Source organism: Solea solea, chromosome 3 (assembly GCF_958295425.1).
Source record: "Solea solea chromosome 3, fSolSol10.1, whole genome shotgun sequence".
Lineage (NCBI taxonomy): Eukaryota > Metazoa > Chordata > Actinopteri > Pleuronectiformes > Soleidae > Solea > Solea solea.
In genome coordinates, this window is record NC_081136.1 from 10399566 (window position 1) to 10420067 (window position 20502).

At 38.8% G+C, this 20502-nt stretch overlaps 1 protein-coding gene across 16 annotated transcripts in view; it reads left to right on the top strand.

Moving 5' to 3' along the window:
* The window catches only part of mark2b (MAP/microtubule affinity-regulating kinase 2b), a 45241-nt gene that overhangs the window by 1627 nt on the left and 23112 nt on the right, over window positions 1-20502 (top strand). For all 16 annotated transcript variants that reach the window (XM_058625750.1, XM_058625751.1, XM_058625737.1 and 13 more), the window contains exons 2-8: window positions 13919-14089; window positions 15603-15656; window positions 17391-17439; window positions 17659-17724; window positions 18141-18211; window positions 18542-18598; window positions 20073-20309. In XM_058625750.1, the coding sequence (XP_058481733.1) occupies window positions 13919-14089; window positions 15603-15656; window positions 17391-17439; window positions 17659-17724; window positions 18141-18211; window positions 18542-18598; window positions 20073-20309 (705 nt within the window). The remainder of the gene's footprint in view (window positions 1-13918; window positions 14090-15602; window positions 15657-17390; window positions 17440-17658; window positions 17725-18140; window positions 18212-18541; window positions 18599-20072; window positions 20310-20502) is intronic.

The following is a 20502-nucleotide window of genomic DNA, read 5'->3' on the forward strand; positions in this document are numbered from 1 at the left end:
AATTTTATATTCTAGTTGTACGTGTAATGTAAATGATAGATAAGAATACTTTTTCTAGAGCCCAGTCGTTCACTTTGGATCATCATAAATTCAAGTCAATATGGTTGAGATGTCACATTACATATGTGCATACTAGATATTTTATAATATTTAATAGGGTATCTTTTCTGCCTAAATGTAAACCGACTTCTTGAAGAGAAAAGCAATATATTGTGTTTGTGTATTATAGAATTAACAGAGTAACTGTGGAAATAATTTACCATTTTAGTGTAATGGAAAAGCAAATATGGACATGGTCATAAAAATGGCAAACTTTGTGTTTGTTATAACACACTTTTCAGGGATCAATTCATAAATTGTTCTTTGACAGGTCGAAATCACCCACATAACTTAAGTATTATTATTGGCTGCTAGATGTGAGGGTAGAATCTTGTCATATATTTAGTTCAGAGGGCCATAGAAATAATGCATACAGCACACATCTGGAGGGCTCTCAAGCAAATCCTGATGCCGTTTCATTATTACACAGGCCATCATTACAAAGGACTGTCAGTGTGTGGCATTAAGAGTATATTTTTTATGTTTCCGCTCAGTTGAGTGCAGAAATGCTGTGGTAGGATGCCCTTTAAGTTTGACAATCAAATTGAACACCAGTGCAATGTAAACTGCTATTAACTCTATTATGACCCTCATGATAATCAGGCTGTTTAGATTTTATGGCTGTAGTATTGTCCAAAAAATGTTGAGTGCTTCTGGCCTTTTCTGTCCCTTTTTCCAAGATAACTTTCACTTTCAATATCTGGCAGTTATTTAACTGTTTAGGGATTATGGTGCTGAGAAGCTGATGTCACAAATGTGTGATGCGCTGCTGAATCTTATCTGTGACTCGACAGTCGTTATATGGTAGTCCAGAGGGTTACCGTAATTACAAGTATATGGTGCTAAACTCTATTTCTCTGCTTTCTGGTATCCACCCATCCATCCATCTTCTACCGATTTATCCTCCACACGAGGGTTGTGCGGGGTGCTGTGCCAATCTCAGCTGACATACAGTGAAAGGCAGGTTACACCCTGGACAGGTCGCCAGTCCATAGTTTTTGCATTTTCTAGGTATCACAAATGGTCTAGGAGTTACGGTAATGAGAAGTATGCATACCAAATCCTGTCACAGAAGGGTTAATCAAAAGCTGAAACAAAGCTGCTTTTTATAAGTCTTAATCTTTTTGTCTAAAAAGACATTTATCTCTAGTGTCACTTTTGAAGACACTGGTTGTTTGTCCAAGCAAACCGTTTAACTTCCTATACAGACCATGGCTTGCTTCATTACTTGAGCAACTGTTTCCAAACATCACATGTGTCTCTTAAAACTAAATATCTGATAAATGACCAGAAAAAGATCTGCATACATCGTTACTACATGTTCTCAAGGCAAGTGTGAAGGTCAATACATTTTCATATGTCTATTTGAGTATCTGTGTTTCAATGTACTTCCTCGTAGGCTTTTTATGGCATCTGAGATTTGGCATTATGCATAGCAACATTAAAATTGACCAATTTTACAGCCTTTAGAAGTATTTGGGTAAAGATCTTTGTGTGGGAGACTCAAAGGTTCAAATTAAGTTGTTTATACAAATGCTGATGAAAGTGCGCTGTTGATGCCATGGAGTCACTCATGTGTTTGTGTCTCACAGAGTTGATCAGTGCATCCACTAGAGCCATGGTTCTCAAAGTGGTACGCAAGCTTCCCCAGGTGGTACTTCTGAGATAAATCCGAAATAATTTCTACTGTATATACCAGGGTATGTGATTGGAGTGGAGCTGAGGAATCTTGACCAGTGTAGAAAATGAAACAAATAACAAAAAAATATAATAAATTATATAATAATCATTAGTCACCTTATCTCTTTCTCCATCTTAATCTCATTTTTGCTAGATTGGAATCAATACCACAAGTCTGTAAGTTTGGTGTGTTTTGACTACATTGGTGTTACACATTTATTCAGACATGTTGCATAAGTATCTTTAGGATGAGCAGACTTCCTCATTGAAGCCAGGTTTTGGCCCCTAGGCCTCTGGCCTGTGATGGAAAAACAGTAGTCTATCAAAACAGTTCACACAGCACAGTGCAACATTATCAAGTAACACACATCATTGGCCAATGAAATACACAAGCTACATGAAGATAAAGGGCAGATGTGCTTTTACAGTTGAACATTAAACTAATGTTCAGTGTCTTGGAGATTAATAACAATCAGACTTACTTACCTCATTGTGCAAACTTAAGCAACATGCTGCTGTTGTCCCGAAAGGTCTTTTATTCACTACACAGCATCCTAAGATGATTTAGGTGTGGAGGAAAAAAAAGTTTGGGGCCCTGGCAAGTCCTTAAGTGGGTTTGTAGGCAGAAGGTCAAGGATGGAAATGTCTACACAAACACAGTTTTAAACACCATCTATTGAAAATGTTTTGGGTCATGTTTAAAGAAAAAATAGCACTTGACATGGTGGTGGGCTGAGTGTTGACAAGATTCAGACATCCTGTCTTTCTGTCAGAAAAAGTATATATTTTGAGTGGATCTTATTAGAGAATGTCTATTTTGGTAAAATTCAGTCTCTCATTCTAGCCTTGTTACAACATACAAACTGCTTGACTGGAGTTGGCTGTTCATTTTAGTCTTTCACAACAAATTAACCTGGACCTAGGCAGATTACAATTCCTTGCCCGTGTCACAAGAGAGTTGTGACTTGTCACCTGGCATTGTGAAATGACGGAAGCATTAAATTACTTTAATCTGACATGTTGCCATGTTACAGACTTGCCAATGGTGATAGTTGAAGGAACCTATTTGAATATGTTACTGTTGATGTTACACCTGTTGAACAGCTGGAGCATGAACATAATCAGGTGATATATGTGCTAGGTGTTGTCTTATGATGAATGATTGCAGCAGATTTGTCTAAAATGGGCAAGAAATGTGTTACCATGTTTTCTGTAGTTAGTTCTCTGGGTACTTCCCTTAGACGGGTTCAGTCGATTGTCTGATTTCATGTTTTACAATGTTCCCTGTCTATTCACATTGCTCCCTTTTTATTGAGAAGATATACTGATGTGATAATATGTACTGGCGTGCCTCTTCAGTAGTTCCTTTACTCTCTACCTGAGCAAGTTGAATCCTTCTTTTTGGTGTGTTGGATTTAAACTATTAATTCGTCCAAAAAACTATTTATTTTGTCCAAGTGTGGCTTTCCTTCAGTGTGTCTGTGAAGCTCCAATTGGAACAAAAGGAGTAACCATGAGTAACTGTCCTGTTTGTGTGTTGCTTCTAACAAGCAGGAAAGGTTAGGGTACGTTCTGTGGGACTCGCGTCTTTATTGCAATTTTGTCAATTCAGCAAATGTGAGGAATGGGGAATCCCTAACACTATGCTTTTGTTTGAAAATAAATAAATAATGATAATTGTCTTTGCTGGGCTATGAAGATAAGATCAGGTAATCCTTTATTAGTCCCACAACAGGGACATTTGCATTGTTATTAGCAGTTGCCCTTCAATTTCCTTTTACTTAAAGGTCCAATATGTATTTATTGGCAGCAGTCAAATATAGTAAGTATGTTTATCTATTTATAAAAGCTTTAAAATAAAAATTGCTTGGTTTTCGTAGCTTTAGAATCATCTTGCACTGCCATGTAACTATTGCGATTGAATGGATAAAAACCAGCCAGAGCATGTGTTTTTCATTTTGAAGCTGAAGCTTGCTATGCAAAAGAAGAACCGCTTCCTTCATGGTACGTGAAGGCCACTGTAGCTCCCTGATGTGCTTCAGGAAAGGGAGGGGTGAGTGACAGAGTCCTCTGTTTGTCACAAACTGCACTCTCAAATTAGATTTCACTCCACACTGGACCCACAATAATAGAATAGTCTTATCTCTGGTCTTATTTTTATAGATTCAAGTCCAGCATTTTGCCAAATTTAATTGCAGGCCTTGAGAGATGCTGGGTAAAATATCCACACAAAAATGTTCCCTCTTTTCTATTTTTGGTGGACGTTTTTGTAACCTGTACCAGGACTTGAAGCAGTGATGGTTTTAGATTCCAAATGCCATCAGCCAACACAGTAACAAAAGACAAAGCGAACACACTTTTGGAAAATAGTGAGTGTAGCTAAGCCCAGTTTGATATGTTTCACCTGACACCTTGGGAGTGTGAAAGCCTGGCAGAGAATCTCCTAGAAAGGTGGTGAACTGGAAATTCAATACACATGAGATAGAAGCACTGAACGTGTGAGTATATTGGCACAGGCGTGTTGGTGAAAGAATGGGGTTTCAGTATTATTATTTTAAAATAATTATTCTCGGCTTGTCCAATATTCGCACTCACCTTGAATGAGTCATCGTGTAAGAAATCTACAGCACTCACATGTACTATACATGTCGCTGTTACACCCAGGAAACAATAAATCATGACTCTCTCTTCCTTACCAGACCAGTCACTAGGCAGATGAACAGAAAGACCTTAGCAACAGAGAACCTGCCTTGTACATGCACACACACTTTGGCTCACACTCACACTTGAAGCCCTGCATACTAGTATTACCTTAATGTTTCCTCAAGCACAGATAATTGCAGTTAGTTGTTAACTGGGGTAGCATTACACCTGGTAAACAACACATTTAGTGAATTCTGTTTTAATTTTATAGCCGAATTTCCTATGGCCACTTGAATGTAGGACAAGCAGGTGCTCCCGAGGTGTTTAACCAACAATGCAGTGGAGTTCAGTGCTTTGTATATGTGTGTTGGATTGTCTGTAGAAGCAGGGTAGAACAGGCCTTTCCAGTTGAGCTGAGTGGTAGGTGTGGCACCTAACTGCAGGCCTGCTATTTGAAGGAATTGACGTCATTCAGGTGAAGGAGCGTGAATTTCTCTCACTACATTGATGTTATTTGGTCTCTGTTCAGTCATCTATTATCAGTCAAGGATCGATATTTGGACTTCCTATGAAGAGAATGAATACATCTGTGAACTGATAAGAATAAACTGCAAACCATAATTCTTTTAGGTGATGATTATTTTTTTATTCAAATACGATTTCAGCGTTTACAGTTCTTAGCAAACAGACGGCCATTGTTTGTCCAAGTGCTGTGTCCAAGTTGTTGTAAAGCTACTTATTGTCATTACATATTTCCCAAGATTATGTGTGTCAGAGGTGTTTGTTGTGGTGATTGTTCCACTCCAACTTGATTAACCTACTTAACAGTCTTTGAAACAAATCTAGTTAAAATGCATTTAGGCCTTTTTTTCTTTCACTTACCTGCTTCTATCCTATATGATTAGCTGCATTTTAAATGTTCTAATCTCTGGTGAGTCGCACTATTCAATAAGAGAGGCAAAATTTAATTAGTTGGGGTTCAAATAACCATAAATAAATAAACACTAAGAACTACCTAATAATTCATAGTGTTCATTAGAAAAAACATTATGCATTCTTATATTTTGAACCGCAAAATTCTTTTGGAATCCAATAGTCAGCTGTTGTGACTATCAACAGCTGGGTTTTAAATCTATTTCAAGTTGATGTTTTTCCATTTTAAAATGTGTTGTTTTTTTTATTTCTTGAATGAAGTGAATGCCATCATTACTGGCTAAACCTTTCTTTTCTAACTCTAATTAGTGGGTTTCAACAGGAACATTTAAAGCCGAGGTGACATGCAGCAAAGATTCTAGCTGGACTGGTAGTGAGCTAGTGACAGTTAGTGAGTCAACTGTGTGGCTGAAATGTAGAGTAGACGGACAAACCAGTCATGCTTATTATTCACTCCTAATTAACCAAACCCACATGTCTTTGTGTTGTGGGATGAAATCCATGCACAAAAATACAACTATATAGATAGTCTCTAGCCGATTAATCTGTGAGCTTTTTGCTGTGGTCACCACTTCTCTACAATGTAACTTTCAGTAAAAAATATAATGCACTTATCTGACATTCATTGCAGTGATTTTCCAATTCTGACAATTTGAAAATTTTAATTGTGATCACCTTTATTTGCTGGTTTCTGTCATGTAGCAGAAGAAAATTACAAAACAGATTTTTTGCATGTTCACTGCTTACAGAGAACAGCACAAATGCAATGAAGCACTGTGCAATTTGCCCAGACTGTGACAGAACAGTCTAACTATGACGTTTAAATTAATATGACACACACACACCAATGGAGTTGATCCAGTTTAAAAGGCCACACGACACTGGATTCACAGCAAACTGTTACCCACCGTGGCACCTCCTTGCTAAAATAAGGGGCCTCTCACAAACCTGTGTGGTGGACTTATGGCATAGCTACTATACACATGCAAGCTTTTGTAGTGATGTCTTGTGTAAAGCTACTGCAATATATGTAATGCAAAGGGTTAGATACAATTTTCCTTTAAGTGGTGCTATTTTAGGACTTAAACTTTATTTTATATCTGCCAGACTTTGATGGATAAAGCGATCACTTACTGTATACATTTGCATTTTTCATTAGATCATAATAGCACTCTTGTTTTGTCTCCCTTGCACTTTGTAGAACAGGACTGAGGCAGTGCATGTGCTCCAATTCTGAGTGTGAAAAAGTGCTTAATTCCCATCCTTTGCCAAAAATAAATTCATGAAAACCTTTTTATGCCATGGTCCTGTTTAACTTGCTTTCCATTATGTGCTTGATCAAAAGAAACTGTCCGACAGGCACAGCTGTGTTTCTTACAGATATTAAGCAGCTTATTATTAACTTTAGTTAAATATAAATTTGGTCACTGTAGAGATTTTTATTATACTGTCCACAGCGTTAACGCATGTTGATGACGCCATGACTGCATTATAACTAAAGGTGCAAGGTTTTTGAATGGCTGAGGGTAGCGAGTGCGTGTAGAGCCAATAATTGGTAAAAAGGACGAGTGCAATGTCAGTTGTATGGACTTGGTTTGGTTTCAAAGAATGTTATATCAAGAACAGATAACCGCAGGGCTCTAGAAATCTTTAGACTGTGATTACATTGGGACATTGGCGAAGTTGGTAATTATTGAATATAGTCCTCCTTGCCATTCATTTTGTTTATCTTGTCTGTATGCCACCATGTCAACATTTAATGTTTGCGTTTACACACACTGTATTTGTGCTTTGGATAAATACAAATATTTACTTACACCTTATTCTTGTTTACAACAGTTAACATAAGTATGAATGTGTATGAAAATGACAAAGATGCAACCCTTAAAATTGAGACGAGAGAAGCGTCATCCTGGTGATTTTAGTTTTTACACAGACTCTCAAATTATTTCCTTAAACCTATAGTTCCAGTTGGCAGCTGCAAGTCTTGCTATAAAGCAAGCAAAATATAGTGTTTATAATGATGACTTTAGCGATACAACTGAATCAAGCGTGGCCATATTCAGATATGCCACTGTGTGTTCCACTTTAAGGACAACAAACTGTCCTTGTCTCATATATTCTTTGGAAACTCATCTTTGCATTGAAGAGGAGTATAAATAGTAACATGAATAGCAGGGTAGCGAAAAAAGTGATGGGAGGAGGGAGGGAGCAAGAGAAAATGAAGGATGAAAGAAATCCAAATAAGCATGGAGACAGAGGGTAGGATTCAGCAAGCGACAGATCTCCATAGCAACACAACCATCACGACTTGGAGTTGGGAGGTGTGTGTTTGTGTGTGTGTGTATATGTGTCCTACCACCCACAAATTCCAGTATAATGCAGCAGCTTTTGTATGTGGTTGTTATTTATCCTTGTTTGTTCTGAGTTTTTTCCACATATAGCTTTGTTAGGTGAGGCGAAATCAAGATTTAAGCTTGCATGCGTTTTACCAGTGTCTCATTCATAAGCAGAATATTGATTATTTTTCTGCAAGTCAAAAATAATAGTGAAGTTGTTTTTAATTCCAGTTTTGTTGATCTTGAAGTTGATTTAAACCAACTTGTTGAGCATTAATTAACAAACAAGAGATTAATTTAGGCAAATGTACTGTATGAGGATCATAGTATCATGGACAAAAGCTATTTTAAAGCTAATTATACGAGCTGGTTCATTTAGGATAAACCAGCAATAATACATGTAGTTACTTATTGGCGTGATGATACAATAGATTGTTAACATGTACCCTAGTCATAGCAGCTCTGTAATAGACACAAGGTCTTGGTGACCTTATAGTTATTTTCTCCTTTGGGTGTACAGGGTCCTAATAAGGACTACACATCAGTGTCTCAGCCAATAAAACTTTGTATGAGCTATGTTTTAGTTACTCAATTATCCATACTCCTGAGAAGAAATGAATGTTTTAACTGTTTGCTAGACTTCAATGGCAGGGTCAGCCCCGTAAAAGCAAATGTCATAGAATTCAGTTTATTATGAAGTTGCACCATCCGTTGACAAGCTGAGTGTTGGTGGTTTCCTCACTGGCCGTTTGCTCTTTCATAATAAATAGGTGTGGGGTGTGTTGCCAACTGCGTCCCTTTGTTTACCCAGCACACTGTGACCAAAGTTGTGTCTTTTTGATGCTTATTAGGCTAATGCTGTTTCGCATGTTTACAATTATGTTCTCAGTCTTTGTAAATGCTGTTCTGCACAACAGACAAACAGGCACTATGAGAGCTTAAATATATATGCTTTTTTAAAATAAATAAATAAAATAACATTAGTTTAACCAGTTGTTTGCATTTAGCCACTACTTCATGTTTTGGTGTGAAATGCACAGATACTATGCATTTTGTAGGTAACTGCTGTACTCGGTGTTCTGTTGAGCTCTTCCTGACTCTGTGGTGACAAAGTCAAGTTGTCCTTGGACAGGAAGAGACAGTGTTGTTAATTATTTCAAATCTGATGACTGTGAGAAGACATTTTAGTACAATAGGTTGTAGCTGATGTAGTAGCTACAGCTAGAACTTTTAGCACCTAGAGAAATTGTTTGACATACTGTTTTTTCTACAACTCTGATTTTTTAATGTTCTTGAAGAATTATAATTTCTTTAAGAAGACTCAGTAATGTATTTTTTTCCCAAATGTTCAGTTGATATTGCAGCGTAGGCTAATATATAGTTTTTTTCAGTTTCGTAAATGTTTTTTTTTTTCTTCTAAGATTAGTCTAAGTTTATTACCCCCCAAGGAGGTTATGTTTTCATTAGTGTGTGTTTCTCTGTGAGTTTGCCCTTCTGTCAGCATCTTCATGACTACAGTTTTTGATGGATCAATCTGAATTTGTTGTGACGGGTAGGTGATCACCCAAGTATGTTCCCATTAAAGAACTCTCTATCTCTTATAATGGACACAACTGTAAAAAAAAAAAAAAAAAAAATCATATCTCAGGCAGTCTTCTGTATCAAGTGGGTCAAAATGTAAAAATGTCAGATGCCTTTTATGTAAAACACAGGTGACAAAGTGTTAAAGCTTTTGGCAGAGGTCTTTGCTCTCTGAGTGCTCTTGTTCCTCTCATTTTGCCTCTGTTCCCTTGATGAGGTTTTTGCTGTGTTTGCTCATCATGCTTTCAGGTCTCTTTATATTATCGTGTAGTTCTCACTTCATATGTGACTGTCCTTTAGGGTTACTTTGAGAACCATACTCTGTGAAATTCCATCTGGTTATATCTGAGCGCCTTCCTCCCTTAACTCAGATTAGTAAAGGTCAGTGATAATGAGGCCTGAGTCAAAACACAACCAGTATTGCCTTGGATTAACATTACTCTGTCTCTGTGTGTGGGTGTATGGGTGTGTGCCTGTACATGTCTTTATTGGGCTGTGAGGACACATTTTGGAGTGTGTGTGTGTGTGTGTGTGTGTGTGTGTGTGTGTGTGTGTGTGTGTGTGTGTGTGTGTGTGTGTGTGTGTGTGTGTGTGTGTGTGTGTGTGTGTGTGTGTGTGTGTGTGTGTGTGTGTGTGTGTGTGTGTGTGTGTGTGTTGGTCATGTGCATATGCTTGTGTTTGCAGTAAATGGCTCCTAGCTGCATGCATCATGACAGAAAGTCTTCACTTTGTGTGTGTTTTTGGGAGGGGGCTGAATTGTTGGGCCGGATATAAACACTATACTAATGGTCTTTCCACACGGTAGGCATTGGACAAAAAAAGGGCTGTGCCATGCAACAGGCTTTACACACAGTAGTGTGTTTTGCTTGTGAATTATAGTTGTTGAAACTGGTCACTAATTTGACCTGGAAATAATAAAAATCTTTGCAAAACATCAACAGCAGCCAAGTTGCAAATGTATTTGAAGAGTTGATACATTAAAAGGGGGAAAAGTTTGTGAAATTAGTTTTAAGATATAAAAATAGAGTAAAGACCAAAACTTAATCTAGTGAACTGGTTTCACCTAATTGGTCACCTGAAGTGCTCTACACTTCACATTCCTGGTTCCATTTTCCTTCGAACACATGCATAGTGAAACTGAATGTGTTACTGACATTTACAATGGTTCAAAGGGCAGTTTTTAGTTGCAGTTTTTATGCCATAGTGATTATATGTTCCATTGGACTTCCTTGCTAAACTGTGTATGCCAGCATTTCTAACTCAACATTCATAAGTTACAAGTAGCATAGCCCTGGTAATGTGAGAACAAAACAATGATGTCACTTATTGTGCTCCAACACATCTATAATTATAACTGAGGGGAGAGGTGGGTATGCGTGTATGTATGTATGTGTTAATATCTTTGTGTGTCTGTGGTGGGGGGGAGGGGCATCTGCTTGGCCTGCAGCTGCCCAAAAATGAAGGAAGAATCAGAAGACAAAAATAGTCTGACATGAAAGAGGATAGGAGAGAAGGTAGAGGAAAGAGTTTAGGGCTGTGGAAGAGTAAAAGATCTCAGTAGAAATGCTGTAAAACAAATAAAGTAGTCTACTACCTTATTAGGCCAACTGACTCCTGTGTGGTGAACCATTAAAGCATTTGCTAATCAAAGAATTGTCCATCTAATGACCTTAATATTAGTTATATGTGTTAAACAGCCTTCATTAGTTTTTGTTTCTTCAGCCATCTGTGAAACACAAAATGTGTGTAAATCATTTTATTACATTCATAAAAGTCACAAAGTTATAATGAGAAACTGTGAAATCAAATCTTTCAGTCATTTTTTGTCTAGAAGTTGCCACCTCAATAAGAGTGTCAATGTCCAACACTGAGCTGATATGATACTCGGTATCGATCTGATATCACTCGATTGTACATTGGACAGATAAAAATACAACAGATACATCAGATAAATCCAAAAATCCTATATATATCGCATGCTTGACTGTGCACAGACTGTAAGAAAATCAACAACAGCTTGTTTATTTCTTCCTTATAGGATAAGAATATTTGTTACACATTTTGACAATAGCTTGAAATGGCTAGCACAAAGTGTACAATTACTGTATTGGACTGATTTGGTATCGGCAGATACTCGAGTTTGAGATATTGTTATCAGTATCAGACAAAAAAAGTGGTATTGTACTATGCCTTATAAATAGACATTCCTGTTAATATTTAAGACTTCATTGAAGCTCTTGTAAATCCCAACCTTTCGACGATGTGTTACCTCAGTTTGGCCCTCGTCTGGTACCACTGTTTTGTGACTACTCTACAGACCTTTGTAAAGCTTTATAGCTCTCTGTAGTCTGGTTGCATTTTGTTTTATTCATGGTATATATTTTAAAAAATCCCATCTAAAATGTTTTATTTCAGTCTTGAAATAGACCAAAAGATGTTCCATTGTATGTTTTGTTTTTTTAAAATGTGTGCTGTTGTATTTATCCAGCAGTTTTAAATCAATAGTAAGTTGACTTGATTTAACACCTTTGAAGTTTGTGGAAATTTCAAGTGAGCAGTAACCACTTTGATGTGTTGGTATAAAATTATGCTTTCTCTTCATGAATCACACCTGAGCATAGAGGTTAGTAGTGGTCGACCGATTCTAGTTTTTCTGGGCCAATATTGATACCGGTTATTGCTACTTAATGAGGCTAATAACTGATACCGATATGCAGTCTGTCTAAATTTTGAATTTTACAAACTCAAACACAAAACGTCTGTTAAATGTTTATCAACACTTACTTATACCATGATTGTTAAAATAAAACACCAATACTGACTACAAATGTAACCAGCCAGGTGGATATTTGGTCGACCCCTAGTTGTCAGCATTATCGAACGAATCCTCTTTGAGATAGTTCTTCCTTCAAATAGTTGAATGGCTAAGATAACTCAAAGTCTAAAAATGCCTCTCAGATTAAACAAGCTGGTAGTACATTTTCATGAATGAGTGGGGATTCATGTTTCTATGCTTGAGCTTTTTGCTGATACATGTAGGGGACATTTTCACCAGCAGGATGCCGTATCACTTAAAAGTAGACCTTGGGATAGACAAATGTTTTGTTATGGGCATGATTTGACCGGCAGGCTCTATTTTGGACACCATTACGCTTGTGAGCTCAGTGCTAAGCTAGGGGAGTGACAGAGAAAGATGGATCACGTAGATCTGTGTGTGGACAACCCAGCTGATCCAGGAATCAGTTTTGCATTGTCAGATTTGGTCTCATTGTCTCAAATAGTGTCCACGTATGACACATCGTCTTCCTCCCTCTCTTCCACATGGTCCAAAAATAAAAATCATTTGTGTCCCTTTCACACTGGGCAACATGAGGCTTTTCCCCGTCCCCTGGGTGTAAAGCAATGGCTGTTTGTTTTCCATCCCAGTCCCCCACTTTTGTTCAAATTTAATCTGGCCTATGACGCTTTATGTTGGTCTGCACTGTCAGCATTAAGGGGTTGGTGGAGGGATGCAGACATTAGATCATACCATCTGGACCAAGAAACGCAATGAAGTCATCTTTTATATCCCTGATTCCCATGACCTAAGATATAGTATCAGAGGGAGGAACGAGTTGATAAAAACGAGATCTGTGGTTAATTTGTGAGAAAGTGACCCTCTAATTTGCTCAAATCAGAGAGAGAGATAATTTACTCAATCAAATGTCTGTGTTGGAGCAGGAGAAGGATTTGATTTGTGGGAACCTCTTCACTCTGCACCATCAGTGTGAAGTTCACTCGACCAGCTCTCTCTCATTTGTGTCTAATCTGAGGTTTGTGTGTGATTTGTGCTGCTGTGTACATGCCATGTCTGTGACTGACTGTAGACCTCAACTTATACCCCCGACTGGTCATGATACAGCTTGTGTGTGCGTGTTTGCATCTCGTCACCCTGGAGCCAGTCGTCCTCGCCCCTGACCCTGATCCTTGTCACCTGTCTGCTCAGATCACACAGACACACATTCGTGGACATTGACATGCTCACAATTGCTGTGACCCTTTCCTGGAGCTGAAACCCAATCGCAGTTGTCAGCCATGCAAAACTTGCCAGCACAGCAAGGTTTTGTTTTCTTTTTGTGGGTGTGTGTATAACTCCAAAGACCTACTGTCTGCTGTAAAATGAACTGAGGCAAAGAGACTGTTAAAAATAACTTTATACATTACTGGCTCTGGCTGGATTCGTGCATAGGACCATAAGCTCAAGTTAAGTCACATAAATATAGTCAGGATGCAGGGGTGATTATTATTTTGTGCTTTATACTATCTGAAACTAATGATGGGCATTTCGGGCAAAGAAATATTTTGACATACACAGGGAACTATTCATCAATCTTTCAGATACACCCACACATTCACATGCATGTAAAGAATAATAGAATCATTCAGATTGCATACACCTGCTTTACTTTTCTATTTATTTTAACCATGACCCATCCCTCCCTTTATTCAAGACCTTTTCATGATCACATATTACTGTACAAAAGAGAGTCAAAGATAGAAAGAAATAAAATCTTCCCTGTGCTTTTGCTCAGTCACAGTTTCTTCCTATCTTTTAAGTAATTTGTTTGCTGACACACAACTTTCTGCCTTTTTTTTCTGTCCAGGAGTCCAAGTCATCATCTGGCCGCTCCAGCATGCCTCGGTGTCGGAACTCAGTCGCCACAACCACATCAGATGACCAGCCACACATTGGTAACTACCGGTTGCTGAAAACCATTGGCAAAGGCAACTTCGCCAAAGTCAAACTGGCACGACATGTCCTCACCGGAAAAGAGGTAAGCATATATGTGTGCACTCCAGGTTGGCATTTGTCCCTTTAGTTCCACTTCCAGAGGCCCTCTGACTTTGTGAACTTTAGACTTTTAGTTTTGTCAGCTTTTTTCACATTCAGGACAAATGCTTGGCTATGGCTTGTTAACCGGACAAAGAAATATAGCAACATAAGCCATTTTCTTGAAAAGATAGTAAAGCTTAACTGGTTTGACTGTTGTGATTCAAACAAAGGATCAAATTGTCCCCATAAGAAATTCTGTGAGAAAGTAACTAGTAAACTCTGTGTTCAGGAAGTGATGATTTAATCACCACAAACTACTTTCAAGAGAAAATAAGCCTCATATGTTTTTAAGTAGCTGCAATGGTTTAAAGCATAAAATCTATATAAATGTTGAGCGGATGTCTAAATTATAATCTTCCTCCTGCTCTCTGAGTATCGGGGAGGGTTCACGCTGTGATGCACAGTAGTTCTGGTCTGATCTGAGGCTTGCATGGCTTTGGAGACTGTACATCTGCTGCGGGAGATTAGTTCACCATTGTCAGCTTGAATAGTAAAGCTTAAATGTCGCTAGCTTACTGCAAATTCCAGATGTGATGTAACAGAGTGGTCTGTCCCTTTAAGAGAGAGTGTGTCTGGTGTGAGTCCATGCTGGGCTCTGTCTGAGGCTCTGTCAAGTCAAATGTTGGCCTGTGTGAGACCAAGGGGTAGGCGGGCTCTGTCAATGTGTGACAGCCCTGTGCCTGACACGCTGATAACACTCCATGTGACTTGCTGGCACGCACACACACGCTCTCAAAGAAAACAAGGGAGAGTCAGAGGGCATGAAAGAGTCAGGCAGACAAGTACAGCCAGAAAAAGAAGTGGAAGAAAATAGTTTGTTGACAGCGAAAAACAGAAATGAGAGATGGAGAAATCGACCTCCCCATCCCTGTAGTTTCTCTTTGTTGCCTTTTCTCCTGTTCTGTTTCATTTCATATTCCCTCACGCTTTTATATGTTATGTCTCTCAGCCCTGTGTGCTTTTTTAAGTATAATTTTTGTTTCACGTGTTGGTGTCCACTGTTTGATTGTGAACTCTAGGTCTTGGTATGATGTGGATATAAAACCAGCTCTAGCTGTGTGTTTTCCCTGAATTCTGCACCGTTATGCAACTGTCACCTGCCTTGATTGTGTGATTATCACTTCATGCTGCAGGATCATATTGTTCCGTTGGGATCAATTAACTGAATTGGGACCATAGGCTGGTCAAAATCTCCTCACCATTTCTTGTTAATTGTAGAGGTTAGGTCTAAGTCAGGGTTAGGTCTGAATCGGTTATGGTTGAGGTTCGGGTTAAGCCGTTGACAATGAAGTGTTGAATGGCAATCCCAACAAGGATAGCTGTGTTTGTGCTGTTCCCATAGGCCTGTTGCTGGGCAGGTTTTCGTCAAAGAGATGTGTCAAATCCATTGTGTGCAGGTGTAGTGAAGAAATAAAAGTGTAATAATAAATGCATATGTTCTTGTTTGCTTCTAGGTGGCTGTAAAGATCATTGATAAGACGCAGCTCAACTCCTCCAGTTTGCAGAAGGTGGGTCTCTCTGACTTAGGCACACACACAAAAGCCAAACCTCAGCCTTTCTTAAAACCTCTTTTTTTTGCAGGAGTCCTCCTTCATGTGTCTTTCGTTTTAGCCCTCTCTGTAACTTTCTCTCTCTCTCTCTTTTTCTGAAGTGGTCTAGTTTTCAGGGAGAGTTTTAATTACAGGAAACAAGCTGCAATTACTTCCTTTGATCGTGGCAGGGTGGAGTCTGTCCACTTACATGCACACTCTAACCATGTATGCTAGCATACTGAACATATACACACACACACATTCATACTACTGTAGACATAAGGTATAGAATGAGACCTGATGTCAAACAGAAACTGCAAGTATACAGTTTAGGTTATGTTTGTCACAGTTGCAAAGCTGTTCTTTGAGTGTCAGCATATTGACATTTTAAATAATATAATGTATACTAGTAGTGGAACAAAATATTGATATAAATTGACTTGTGAGATGAACTTAATCTCACAAGTCAGTTGAAGTTAATTTGATATTAATATACTAAAGCCAATTGTTGAAATGATGATTTGGATTATGCAGTGCTCTAATTAGGCTTCCTTGATATTTTTGACTCATCAGTGTAACTACTTCATGACACCTCATCGTGGCACTTATCACAGGAATGAGTATAATGTTAATGGAAGTTAACTAGCTGAAGAGATTGGAATTGGCATCTGTTAAGTGGTTTCGTTCTTCTGCACAGTAAAACATATTTGATCACAGTATTCACAACAGCAGACTGGCTTGTTTGGGTCTGGCCTTCAGCGTGTGATAATGAGTTGGCATATAAACATGGGGACAGAAGACTTACTTTACAGTCATTTCTGCAAGAATTGAAATTCTCTGTTGCTTCCAGAAAGGTCATGTATGAGATAACTGTTCTCAAGTAGATTTAAAAAAAAAAAAAAAAAAAGTGAACAGAGAGGAGGTGACGCCATGGGGAAGCCTGGCAGCGTAATCAAACCTTGACATGTAGGCCATGTGAAAGGTAAACAGACACTTTAAGGACCTAAATGCAAATGTCCACAAGGCTAATGGCATGTTGCTACTACACATTGTCCACTTTTTGTGCAGTAAACTTGACCTGTAATTTGGCTGACTACTCATTTAAATGTATCATAAGCTCATGTGATCACCCGCCTCCTTGCCACAGAATGTGAATGTGATGGATATATAGAGAAATTGACCTCTCTCTCTCTTTGCATATATCCCCCACCCCAACCACTTTATATGAATTTGTGTGGGTGGTTTATCCTGTCTTATCAAAACAGAGAGATGTCTTCATTGTTTGATAAATGAACTAAACAATCAATGAAAAAACACATTAAGACAGAGGATATCGTCATAGATATGCTTGGTGGTTATTTTACAAGCAGTTAAAATAATTTTGACAGACCTCAGGTTTAAATTTGTAATGCCTCTATCGCTTCTATTAATGTAATATGTATGTTTAGAAACAGGAGGTGAATGATTGTGTTCTCAGTGTCAATCATAGAATGCCACATCTTTGTAATGACACAACTTTGACCCTGCAATTTTGAGTTGGAACAATGTCAAGTTCTTCTTTGAATGCTATTAATGTCGGTTTCTGTGTCCACCATTTGGTGTGCTCCTCACATCTGGCACTAAATCATATATAAATGTAACTCACAAGAACGCCACCTCGCAACTGATTGTCTATTTGACACTGCACTATGTGTGGCTTGTTTCTAACAGCTCTTCCGGGAAGTGAGGATCATGAAGATGTTGAATCACCCCAACATAGGTAAGTCATACTGAAAGTCGTCTTCTCTGTTGTCACTAACTGAGACCTAGGTGATCTGTAAATGTTATGTATTCAAGGCAAATGATCCTGTTTAGTCCTTTTTTTATTCTTTCATCCTGTCTGACCTCTTTCCCTTTTCTTCTCCCTCCCTGTCTCTCTCCACCTTGCTCTTCCTTTTGCATTCAATTCTCTCATTGCCTTTTCTTTCTCCACCTCCAGTCAAGCTCTTTGAGGTCATAGAGACAGAGAAGACTCTGTACCTGGTAATGGAGTATGCTAGTGGAGGTAAGTGCATGCCACTGTGAAATGATTCCCCCTTAAGCTCAGCACTTTTAAAATTGAAAAGAATGGCTCCCATCAAACAACATCCTCATGGCCACTCTTGGACTGCACCTACTCTTGTGTGCTTTGACTCATGCATTTCATATCCTGTATAGACATATATAAAACTGATTATGTGATTTTTACTTTTAGTTTAACAGGGTAAAATAAAACAAGGAAATGCTGTGACTTTTTCTGTTCAATTTCAGTCTGTAATAAAACAAAAGCCATTCAAATAATGAACACTTTAGCTCAATGTGACCACTCTTTGTTTCAAAAGACAGTACCCTATTTACTGCCCCGTTGACCCAACACTGGTTTTGCAGAGTCGAGTATCAGGTTCCAACACTAAATCTTCTCCTCTTTCTCTCGTCTCCCAGGAGAGGTCTTTGATTACTTGGTGGCCCATGGCAGGATGAAGGAGAAAGAAGCCCGTGCCAAATTCAGACAGGTGTGTATTGGGGGAACTGTCCTCATATGATTGTGTAATTTCATGCCAATTTACAGTATTAGTGTACGTGTGACTAAGATTTAAAGTATGTCACCACCGTTGACAGCAGGTGGGGAATAAACTTTTAGATGACAGACCGACTACATATATATATATACTCTTTAGTTTTATGATTATTATGAAAAGATATTTCAAGGAACTATTACCTAATTTTTTCCCCCACTAAAATTAGGAATCACTGTCTCACCAAAACAGTGTCATCCATCTTGTCCTCCTCTCTCTCCCCCTCCATGTCTCTCTCTCTCTCTCACACACTTTCTCACTCTCCAGATTGTGTCAGCGGTACAGTATTGCCATCAGAAGTGTATAGTACACAGAGACCTCAAGGTGAGAGAACACATGCAAATGAACATGCACTTATCTCCCTCTTTCTGTCATCGAATCGATGTTGTAACATTCTTGCGTAATGCCTTCAACACATACCCATTCATCTATATACACATGCTCACTCGTAAACACTTTTTGTGCATCTATGTCTTTGCTTGGCTCTTATTGGGTCATTCTGTTTCTGTCTCTACTTTTTCTTCCAGTCAATTAATCACATCATTTTTGCCAAACAAGAAATGCAACACACGCTAATGGATCTAATGGTTCATGGTCATTTGGTTCATAGTATTATGAAGACTTGTTAATCCTCTTATTGTGCCAGCAGGCAAAACTGTGGACAATACATTATCTTGATTATTGTTATAGTGACCAGACAGTGATCTCTCATCTGAGCTTAGTTTTTCTGTGCATGGGTGCTTTTGGGCTTTTAATAAACTTGGAAAAAAAAAAAAAAACTAGCTCATGAAGTATTTTCCACTCTTAAAGCAGGCAATGATGATGAATGATGGTTGTCACTCATCTTCTGGAGGGCAGACTGTTCTCATTATTATAATGCATACAGTCCCACACATTATCCTAATCACTCTTGATCGGGGGGGGGGGGGCAAATTGAAATCCAGGAAGGATTTAACTCGTGCACTGCAAGAGTAGATTTGAAATGAGAATGCCTTTAACAGCAATCTGGTCCCTGACAGGGAAAAAATATAAGTGTAGCAGCAATTAAGAGTTTACCTCAGGTTTATAACCCACTAACCCCTGCTTCTGCAAAAGTGGTGGAACTTCTTTCTTAAAAAGACAAACAAAAGAAAAACAAAACAAACTTTTGCAAAAGTTTGACTTTTGCATTTAACAAAGTTAATCGTTCACGGCTTAGGGACGATGTCAGTGTTGAGTTTAATATATGTCCACACTCACATACTTAAACACAGAAGCAGAAGAGTATTCAGTGCTAGTAAAAAGGAGAGCGCACCTGTTGCTAGGCAACCCCCGCCTCCTTGCTCGCTGGCTCACTTAAGGCTCAGGGATAGACACACACACACAGATATAAATGGTGGTAGCTCCCTTTGCACAATGTGTGCTACTTGTAGGCCCCAGGCTATTACTCAGAATCCGGCCCTCCCCAACACACCACCACCACTGGGGATCCAGTTTTTCCCGGAAAAAGTTGTATTTCAGACTGATCTTCAGTAATGAGGTGTGTCATCACTGGTTTGCCTGAGAATTTTTATGTTGCACTCGCAGTCAGCATGTCCTATTTGTTCAACTTTGCTCTTCTGCCTCTGACAAAGTTAATCTACCTCTGACAAAGTGTAACTCAAGTTTCCAAACTATATATCAACACTGCAACACACATTGCCAATCTTAAATATTTGTATTTGGTTTCTTTGCACATGCAGGATGACATGAAGCTTATTGTATTAAAAGTCTTTTTTTTGTCTCTTTCCTCTTTCTCCCCCACACTTTCTGTCTGCAGGCAGAGAACCTGCTGCTGGATGCAGACATGAACATCAAGATAGCGGACTTTGGCTTCAGTAATGAGTTCACCCTAGGGAACAAGTTGGATACATTCTGTGGCTCCCCACCCTACGCAGCTCCAGAGCTCTTCCAGGGCAAGAAGTACGATGGGCCTGAGGTGGATGTCTGGAGCCTGGGGGTCATCCTCTACACACTGGTCAGCGGATCGCTTCCCTTTGATGGACAGAACCTCAAGGTCAGGAAGAGGCGAGCGAGTCTTTGTGTGTGTTACTGCGCATTACATAAGCAGATATCAGTATTCTGTGGGCGGTTGTAGTATTTGTCATACTGGTTTCTGTTCCTGCTGCCCTACAGAATGCACTGCAGAATTCTTGAGAAAGTGAACGTGTTAATGTTGTGGTGATGTGTTGTATTGGCATGCTTGTAAA